Genomic DNA, 11,026 nt, shown 5'->3' on the forward strand with positions numbered 1-11,026 from the left:
TGAACAGAAAGAAAAAGTTGAAACTAATTCCAGTTGTGCACCCTTTAAAAGTTCTTACAAGTTTGTTCTTTGGTCATTCCTGATTCTATAATTGCAGGAGGAGTTGGTGTTATGGTATTCTCTATGGCTTCTCTCACCACTACTGTGCCAGAATTATTTAATGAGAATATTTCAGGATCCAAAATACTGTAACTGCAGAATGGGAGAAAGAGAAGTACAATAAAAGCCTCAGATATAATATCAAAATGAATTTCAATATACATACAACAAACTCAGTTTCTCAAAAGTGAGTTTTGATTATTTTTAGCAGCTTTAGGAATCACAAATAATGAATGGTAGACAAAAGTTATAAGGAAGCAAAAAATAGCACAGTATACTATATTTTAGAACTTTTAGGTAACCAGTCAAGTGAGCAACCAAAGATGTGCATGTCACTGGCCAAAACTTGTTACATATTAAATCAGTTTGCATTGGAAAGCTGAACTGTTCATAAGACAAACTGACTGTAATTCAGATCTGTTCTCATTAATGGCAATAACGCAATCAACTATATTAATAGTAGTTACTGATAATGCAGTAATACATACCTGTCCAGATGTTGTGAACCACAAATTCCAATGTTATATTGCTCTTCCAGATTCTTTTTAAATAAGCTGTAGTGTGCAACTGCCACATAGATATTCATCTGAGACCTCCAGGGCATCTCTTCAAGACACATGTGACGAAACTTTCTTTTTTCTATGTAATTACTCACAATTGGTTTCAGCAGTACCACTAAGGTGTGACGAGCTACTTTTTGCAACTCTTCCTTGCATTTCCTAAACCAAAATATATGAAGTAACAAAAAATGAAACTGTGCTTTCTTGAAGCTCTAGAAAAGAAAATTATGGTAAAGATACACAGAAGTATCCCACTGCATATCCACAGACTTTCATTAACTCAGAAGAATGACCTATTTCCAGTAGAAGTATTTTTGCTGCAGCCAAGAAAAGCAATTGTGCTTTCCCTATTGTAAGCGCACTTATAACACACTAAATCCTATCTTAAATTTTACCAACTTCAATAAGATATTTGACTTGATACCTAGAAAAAGTTTAGCTCTGTGTTTGAAGCTATTTGTACCTGAATCATCCACACAGATTATTATAACAAATACAATGTGTTTCAATCTATTCGAGATGGAGGTCCTACTATTATACTATAAATTTGGACCACTCTTTCTACTTCTGTGTTTTGGTAGCTAATCACCCTCAAACATTTTATTTCAAATTTGAATGCCTGGCTTTAATTTACATAGATTTTTTTATGTTTCTCTGCCAGATCAAACAATTCTGTATTACCTGGCACGTATACCGTGGTATAGTCAAATCAGATCTCATTTTTAGTTTTTTTATGAACTGTAAGCTGATACCTTAACCAATCAAAATTATTTTTATTGCCTGTTGTCCACCTTTAAAATGTGCACAGAACAGTATACCATACAGCAATACTATTATGTAGGATACGAAAGAGTAGCTGAAAAGACAAAAAGCCCAGGATAAATAAAACACCCCCTCTTTCACTGAAAGCCATGAAAATCATGTTAAGTTGTTTTTTTCTGTTGAAGAGATAAAATGGGCTGTTTAGTTAAGTATTTAGAAGATAGTATATGGAAGACTTTTTTGAGTTTCTTTATATAAACGCTTCCAGAACCAGCTATGTGATAGCTTGTATTCAGATATTTCTAGTTTTCCACTTGCTAAATGCTCTGAAACTACCTGAACATCAAGAACAAATAAACATTCTTTATAAAATATCTAACAGGGAAGCTCCCCAACACAGTTCGAAAAGCATTATAGTACGAAGATTGACATAGCTTTTCCACCATGATGAATCAACATGCTCAAGCTAGCACAACTGAAATACAGTCTTTGATTATTAATAGAAAAACTTCAAACTCTTCAACAGTTATTCTCCTAAATAGAAATGAGATAGATTTTGTTCTCTTGAGTGGAAGCCAATTTTATATCAAATTAAAACAGAAAAGTAAGTGGACTGTGAACAGCTTCATCCCTTTGATAGAAAAAAGTTTCAAAATATACACTTAATTGTAAACTAAATTTCAGCCAAAATATTTTGGTTCTGTATATGAACCTGACAACTTATGCTCATTTACCTTTGTGCTTCTGGAGATTTCTCTATGCTTGGATGTTTCATGAAATACTGTCTAAGGGTCTCTCCTTTTTGAGTAGGACTCAAAGCTTTTTTTCCTGATTTCTTCAAAGTCGATGCCTCTGGTTTCTTTAAAGGTGAGGTATTTGTCAAAATAAGACAGCAAAAGAAATATTTAACACTCTCGTAAGCTTTACAATTTTTCTAGGTGTATGTCAAATGCCTGGTACTACGAAGCCAACCAGGTCCCCAGGTATTTTCTTTCATATGCCAGTGTTTTTCATCACAAAAATGTTAGTTCCTTTTCTATTATAATAAATAGTAGAACTTTGCAATACAAAAACTGAGCCAGACAACCTTTTCCCTCACAGCATTACTAGAGGGTTATGAGTGAGAAAACTCTTCCTCCAAAACAATACAAATCCATTAAGATTATTTTTAGCTTCCAATAAGAGCAAAAAAATTTAAAATAGTTCTGAACAGAACCCTTTATTGTGCAATTAGAATATCTGCACAAAGAGTTCATCACGAACAGCTACTCATAAAAAAGTATAAGTACAACATATTGTATAAAAAGGCCTGAACTGGCCTCCTTTTCTTAATCTGACAGTACCCAAGGCATATCCTATTAACATACTGAGTTTTTAATGGGAGCTGAGGAAAGGCAAGTTTTCATTGATTTTGGAATGCATTACTCTGACACATCTCAAATTCCTCACAGTTGTCTTTAAGATAAATCCCATGCCAACTTTTCTTCCTGGTTTTAGGAGTGCAGAGGTGAGCTGAGGATTAGAGTTTGTATCCTGACTTTTAATAATTATGCATGTGAGACTTTTTACAAAGTAGGGATAGGATAGGACAATGGCTTTAAACTGAACAATGGGAGATTAGATATTAGGAAAAAATAGGGTGGTGAGGCACTGGCACAGGCTGCCCAGAGAAGTTGTGGCTTCCTCATCCCTCGAAGCATTCAAGGCCAGGTTAGACAGGGCTTTGAGCAACCCAGACTAGTGGAAAGTGTCCCTGACTGTGGCAGGTGGGTTGAAACTAGATGATCTTTACGGTCCCTTCCAACCAAAACCATTAATGATTCTATGATTCTCTGGTTCTCTGTCTCTCCCTGAGGTTTTCATGAGACAGCATTTAAATATTTATTTTTATGCTTTTGGTATTGCTGCTCAGTAAAGACATACGTGACTCCTTGAAAATAAAACTCTCTGAAACACTAACTTACTTTAGTGCCTTTGGGAGAACTTTTTCCTTGTTTTGAAATTCCATTGATAGAGAGAAGTTGGTCATTCCTCCTGACAAACAAATAATGTTAATATCGTCATCATCATCACCATCATGCTATACTCCTTTCATAGTTAACAGGTTATCTTTGGCAAGAGGTAGATCACATGCAATTCCTATTTCATTGGGAGTTTTAAATTCAGGAGGTTTTCTTTCCTAATTCCCTTTCAGAAAATAGGAAGTGCTCACTTTCAATGTTTATTATAGAAGTCTGAATTTACAGGTAACAACTATCTCACTTCCCTATCCTAGTAAAATGTAACAGTTTTCTTCATTACACAAAATCTGCTTCGGAATTCTTCAAAGAACTTCTTCATGCCCATTTTTTTTGGTCTTCTGTAATAGCAATTCTGGTTACCTATATCTCCGTTGATTATTTGCCTTTCAAAGTTTAGAAATACTGGTGTGTGCTTTTTGCAGCTATAGTTAAATTTCTTTGGGATTGTTTTAGGTAAGTGTCTACAATTTAGTTCCACTTTTCAGTACAGAAGTTTTTTAGACACTACAGTAGGCCCTGATCAGTTTGGTTTTGATTTAACTAGCCATACTAAGTTAACCCACTGCCCCATAATAACATGGCAAATGGCCATATTACTAAGTGGTGTCTCTGAAAAGGAAAATCCTGGAAACCACTGGTGGTAGAAGAGACTTTTAAGCAGGCGTAGCCAAGGGCAAAGTCTCCACGTACGACGAGATCACAGTACAGTATTTTCTGCCGGTATATAATCCTTGGTGTTCATAGAACTTCTGCAGACTAAGAGCCATGGAAATGGCTCCAGATGGGTCTTCTACCAGGCACAGTTTACAGATTCTGCTGTAACTGTGACGCTAGTTAACCTAAGTAGTAGATTTCACTACTACTGTAATAGAGATCTACCTTTTCAAGTAAACTTGCACATCTTCTGCCCATTCCAGAACACACTGAAACTTCTCTTCATTCAGGATTTTATGCAAAACTTGAACAAAGAATTCAAGAAAACGTGGATTGCTTCTGAACTTTATCACTGCAATAAAGTAACAAACAATTAACACACGTTTTGTACTTATGCTGTAACAGGTTTCTGAATTCAGCTACAACTACAGTCTCAAAGTACATATTTCTGTCACATTGCATGCTGAGGAGGAGGCATACTGACACTAAAATCAGACATGTCATGATACACAATAGCAGTTGTTAAATACAGTGACCAGGCAACCAGAATCAAAAGTTTACTCTATTTACACTCCTATAATGACAAACATTTTAGGAACTGAGAAACCAGCTTAGGAACTATTTTTGTACCATGCAGTGTATAATGCAAAAATATTTTATAACAATGCCTAATTGTACATATGCCTGAAATCCTGAAGAAAAAATTAAAGCAAGTATAACAAAGTAACTGCATCCTATTCACTTAGGTTGTCCTTTTCAGCGACAGTCACATTAGTATACAAGCATCATATAGATCTCATTGCAGCAGTGGAGCTGTGTTGTCTAGATTTTAGGCAGCTTTTTCATTGTTTACAAACTGCTTTTACTGTTTGGCTGTCTTCATAATTTTTTACCATCAAAAAATAACAAGTATTTCTTCTGTCTGAAAACTACACTAATTTTACAGGCTAGGCTCCACTGTTATTTTGAACACTGGTATTAAAAATATGGTAGTAGCAAATTCCACATACCAGAATTTTAAATCCTATTTCAAAAACACAAGTGTACTCAAATTTTTGCAAATTCCTCTTTCAGTAACATAATTTAATGTTGAAATGTGGTATTTCAATTTTAAAAGAACATTCCACACATACAGAATCTTTAAAAACTTGATACCTTTTTAAAATGAGCTCATTTTTAAGGTATTAAAACATAAAAATTATTCTAATTATTTAATATATTAATATTTTATATAATTAACATCAGCATCTAAAATACTTTGTTGCAAGTATTTCAAACACTTCTAAATGTGACTACGTAAGAATTTTTTTAAGCTATGTTTTACTTGATTTTGTATATTTGAGAACAAAATGAAAAGAGAGTTTCCAAGAGCTTATTCCAAGCAAAAATTAGATAGCTTTACTGGCAAGTTTCTGAAGTAAAGAAGCCTTTACAGTTAAAGTATACACCAATTATCCTACCTTCTTCATAAGCACTGGTTGATGTCCAACATGAAATTACAGGGTGGAGTAACAAAGGATCTTCTTTTCCTGTAAGCTGTGATCCACGAGCTACATCAATAACCAAATCAAATCCATTATGACAAGCAATGATAATGTGCAATAAAAACTCTACCTGGCATCATAACTGAAGACTCTGAAAATCCTTCTTTAGCACAGTTTTCTTTTAAATCTCTCAGTGTCATCCAGAGAGAAATTCAAATGCTTGCTTTTTAATTTTAACATAAAGAGCTGTGCCACTTAAATAATGAAGAGCTTATGGATGTAAGTAAGTGATGAACTAGCTACTAGACTACTGGTTAGAGGTCTGACAAAGGTCTAACAAAGGATGTGCAGTGAGGACATGTCCAAAACTGTATTTAAAGCTATACAGCATGAACTGAACATGATGCTATGAGTGGCTAGTGCTTACATACATGCTCGGCATACAGATAGCATGAGTAGGTAAAAGAATATTTTTTTTTCTTCACCTAAATATTTATATAAATGTATGTATATAAATGTATTTCTATTCTATAAATAATATAGTAGATATAGGTGTAAATAATATATAGAACATACAGACATAAATAATATATAAAATATATAGGAGAACAATAACTTGGATTCCGGCTTCCAAGAGTTAAACACAACTGTGTTACCAGCTGATGAGCACCAGAATAATGTTACATGTGCTAGTTGATATTTTGCCTTATTAAAGAAACATGACCTAAAAGTTTTATTTTAGGCAAGTTCTGTAGGTGAAAAAGATCAATGCAGCTAGTCCCTGAAAAAAGCAACGTTAAAAATGTGCTCTGAAACAGCAGGACAAGTTGATATTTTTTAAAATTTTCTTTTTAGGACAAGTCACACCTTTAATTAGTACTCGGTCCTATTTGTCTAGTTCAAAAATATATTACGTCAAATGAATGTTTTCACAAACAATACTCCCTCTCAAAATTAAAAAAAAAATCCAACCAAACATTTGAAATTTCAGATTTAAATTGTACTGCGTATGAAATAATTTGGTGTTTTTTCAGTTTCTTATGAAATAGGTAGGTTCGGCTCCTTTCCATTTTTCTCATAGACTATCATCAATGGAATGCTAAGTGCCGATCCACTTCTAAGGATTTCCTATAACAAGATTTTTTCCACAATATTTTTAGCATAATACCCTGCAGGTGTGCACATTGTCTTAAATAACTTATACATATTTGTAAGGGCTGCTGTAAGCTTTGTTATTTGTTTTGCATAGCCTCAGCAAAAGAGTCCTCTTTAATTTGTATCCTGAAACTTATCGACGAATATGCTATTTCAGAACAGAGCAGACTTCAACTGTCAAGTATTTGCCACTTACTGAAAATGTGTTCCTCTCTAACTGATCAAGCCATTAATTTAAGTTTCTGTTAAGTAAGAATGGAATATCATTTTATTAAGTTATCAATGTAATTTTCACTTAACAGAATTCATTCATTCTGAAACTTGTTCTACAGGAACGCAGGTGTCAATGTCAGCAGCAAAAGATGATCAATGCACAGATGAATGGAATTTTTGTGTCACTCAACCTCTTTAATACAGGATTTCTTCACACAGAGATGATAGATGGTAATGAGAACATGAGTCAACAGCGTCTCCCTGTAGCAAAAACCAGCTGTGTACTGGGCTCTATCAAAACCAGCACAGCCAGTCAGGTGAAACGATTATTCCACTATATTCAGCGCTTGTGAGATCACACCTAGGTTACTGTGTTTGGTTTTGGGCATTGTAGTACAAGACACTGACATACTAGAGTGAGTCTAGTAAAGGACCACCAAGATGATAAGGAACTGGAGTGTATGACAAAGCAAGAAGTGGCTGAGAGAACTGGGTTTATTCAGTCTAGAAAAGGCTAAGAGGAGTCTACACTTGCCTAATAGGAGTAATATAGAACATGGAGACAGACTGTCCTCACGGATAGCACAAGAGGCAATAAACACAAGCCAGAAATCAGGAAATTCCAAATAGATATGAAGAAAACCTTTTTAATCATAAGGGCGGTCAACTACTGGAAGAGGTTGCCTATAAAAATTGCAAAATCTTTCGTCAGAGACAATCAGAACTTGACTGGACAAGTCCCACAGTAATTATACCTGTTTTGAGCTGGGGGTTGGAATAAATGCATTCCAGAAATGCCTTCCCACCTATATTATTCTATGACTCTATCCAGGCTCCAAGGAGTACAAGATGTCATGTAAATATAATGGAAAGATCAGTAGTGGCTCTATGGTCTAAGTTCTAATCAAATTTTCTTTATAAGTCCTGCTTATTAATTTATCTAACCTTGGCAGAACTTTAGCCTGAAAATTCTTGTGCTTAATCCAGACTCTAAGATAACTTAACTTCTATATATTGGATAATTTATTAAGATAAGTATTAAGATAATTTATTAAGTAATCAATGTGATTTTCAATTAACAGAATTCAACAGAATTCAAGAGAATTACAAGACAGTTAAATGCTAGTATACATGCAATTCCTTCACAAAAAGGAAAATTTCTGTTACTTTTCTTCAGTAACTCTTTTCTCCACTAAAATTTCCTGCAGTGGTCATTACTGCTACCACTGGTAGGGATAGTAAGACATGCTATATACACGCAATGGTCTTTTCCACTGCTTTTTCTGATTTAGGAAGATAAAACAAGCATAAATAACACGCGACACAATTTACACAGATTGGGAAAACGTACTAATTTGCAAAATAGAACAAAAATGGCCATTCCTTTCTAAGAAGGAATGACTGTTTTGGTGGAAATGATGAAAAACATTAATAAAAAGTCATTACACATTACTACCATGTATAAATATGACCCTGAAATTATTATTTTGGATGATTTAACATGGAAGGTATACAAAATAGAAGTACTTTGTACGTAAATAACTTTTACAAATAAACCATAGAAAGTATCCTAGAAAAAAAAAGTAAGAAATGCTTTAATAGTACACCCACCTGGTTTTGTCAGTCTGAGGAGGTGTGATTCAAGAGCATTTAGATTTTCTGTTGCTTTTTCCATTGCAGCTAAATGGGATGTCTTTGCAGAAGTGGTCTGAAATATTTGATACTTAGTTATGAAAACTTTGCTATCACCTAACTAAAACCAGCAGGTCAACAGTGGAGTTTAGGCTAGATCCCAAGTCTTCTAAATCTATATCTGATAAATTCATCAGTACTGTCTTATTTTCTTTTTAAGTGAAATAAAATCAATGTTCATAAATTTTTTAGTACATCTTCAAAAACCTGGCCATGCTTCTACTCTTGATTATGTCCAAGGGAGTGAGTGAAATTGCTCTGCCACATATGTAGTATGTGGCATATATGTGGGAAGTCCCACATACTACAATAACATATTTGAACAGACTGTTTGACAAAATACGTTGGTTTCCAGAAAAAATAATCTTATGTAGATCATTTACTGCCTGCAGAAATCAAAATCTTCCTTTGGAAAGAAAGTTTGGGTTTTTTTCACTTTGGTGAAAATGTAATTTTTCAGTCAGCCCTACTTGGCTCATTATATTAAATTGTTCCTATGATCTTAGAATACTTTCTCTTTTTTTTATATGTGCCTGGGAGTAGCTAACAAACTCAGCAATAAACTGTGGGGAAAATTTTGTCCTGGATCCTACAAATTTTCTTACAGAAACCCATCCCTGTAAACTAATTGACTTTTTGTCCCTCTCTTTAATACATTTCAGTTTCATGCTCACCCTGCTTCCTTTCTTCATCTCTCACTATTCTTACTTTCCTCTCTTTTTCAAATATCCTCTCCAGTAAAACATCTTCTAAAATTATTTAAATAAAAATCAGACAGAAAAGTATGGAGAAACAACACTTTACCCTGGTTTTAAGTTTCAGGAAATCCTCACAACCTGCTGCATCTCTTTGTAATTTAAGTATTAAGGTCTTAGAGGTTGAAAGTTCTTCCTCCATTGAAAAATGTTACTCAGTCTACACAATTGTTAATTTACTCTCTTATTAAGACTCAGTTTCAGACAGCTGCTATACAAACTGAGAGGCTAAGTTTCTTCATCATTTGGGATATTTTTGCTCTTCTTTACTTACAAAATTTCTTAATTATTTTTCCTGTCTAATAAAGCATTCCTGGAAACTATATGTGAAAATCAGTTAGGGATGCTTGTATATCTGCAGGATACTCATGGCTCTGCAATATAGCTAACCCCCCACCAGTTCAACACAATGAGACCCTGTTCCCACTGCCATCTGCAACTGGAACTCTTATTCTACAAGGAAACTTTTACTCCATACAACCACTTCTAAAATAAAAGCTTAAAAAATGTAGCCTTCAAAATAATAGAAAACAATATTTAGCTAAAAGAAAGAATAAAAATCAGAGCAATTACTTTAAATTCTTTGTCATAGTGTGTTTCTTCAGTTTTCATAGCTCCGGACAGGCAGAGTAAGGTTGGTGAGCAATTCAACAACTTTTTCCCGTAGTTAACTATAATTACTGCTAGTTCATATTCTTTCCACGAACGCAGTACCTATTAAAGAATCATGCGTTATATGTTGCTGTTTTACATGACATGTAAGGTTCCATTATCATCTACTTATAATTGTCAAAATGCATGAATATTATAAATAGAAATTAATTACTCAAGTTTCTTTTCATAAAAAACCCCAGCACTATATGCCTCGTAGAATAATTGGAATTGCAGAAATTTCATCTATGTGTCTACTTCTGCTTAACCTACTTCTCTTTTCTGTTTCAGAGAACAGAAAGATTTAACCAGAAGTATCCATTGCTGTGATTGACATTCTTCCTGTTCTTAGGCAGTACTGCTATCAAAGAATATAAAGGGCAACTAAATGATCCTCATTTACCTCTCTGGTATCAAGAGCACATTTGAAAGTCCCAACTGTATTAGTGAAAGAAGTGGTGAAATTTATTTTTTAAATTATGAAATTTATAAATGAAGAGTGTAAGGAATGTTTCCATATGGCTTTATCTGCTTTAGATAGAGCTCTAAAGGCTAAAGTGCTTCTACTATATGCAAGAAAACTTAATGTTAGGATGTTTGTCTTTGAGATACAAAATAAGTATATAGATTACCTTAGGATAAATACAGCACATGGCATGACCACAATTCAACAGAAAACCGTATACCATAGATTAATCAGCAGCATTTGCAATTCACTCATTCTGCTTGCTGTTCTGTATGCTATTCTATTGAAATACTATCTCCAAGGAAAAACAAAGAAATCAGCAGTATCAGCAGATAGTTATTTAGCTGGGGAATCCTACAACAAATGAACATTAGATCAAGGTTTAAAGGTTCTTAATAGGCTCTATTGGCCTTGATAGCCTTCACTTTGGCCCTCCCCCCATGGACCAGGAGCTTTATTTCAGCTCAGACCTGAACCTACCAGCCCTGCCAGGTCCTGTGTGGCAGGGATGCCA

At 34.3% G+C, this 11,026-nt stretch overlaps 1 protein-coding gene across 1 annotated transcript in view; it reads right to left on the minus strand.

The window, feature by feature from the left end:
* The window catches only part of CFAP54 (cilia and flagella associated 54), a gene marked incomplete at both ends in the record, with an annotated part of 84,120 nt that overhangs the window by 45,820 nt on the left and 27,274 nt on the right, over positions 1-11,026 (minus strand). The window contains 5 exons of the mRNA XM_010016297.1: positions 59-192; positions 588-818; positions 2,156-2,280; positions 3,386-3,455; positions 4,322-4,448. Coding sequence (XP_010014599.1) covers positions 59-192; positions 588-818; positions 2,156-2,280; positions 3,386-3,455; positions 4,322-4,448 — 687 coding nt within the window. The remainder of the gene's footprint in view (positions 1-58; positions 193-587; positions 819-2,155; positions 2,281-3,385; positions 3,456-4,321; positions 4,449-11,026) is intronic.

This window comes from Nestor notabilis, unplaced genomic scaffold (genome assembly GCF_000696875.1).
Source record: "Nestor notabilis isolate BGI_N333 unplaced genomic scaffold, ASM69687v1 scaffold15690, whole genome shotgun sequence".
NCBI lineage: Eukaryota > Metazoa > Chordata > Aves > Psittaciformes > Psittacidae > Nestor > Nestor notabilis.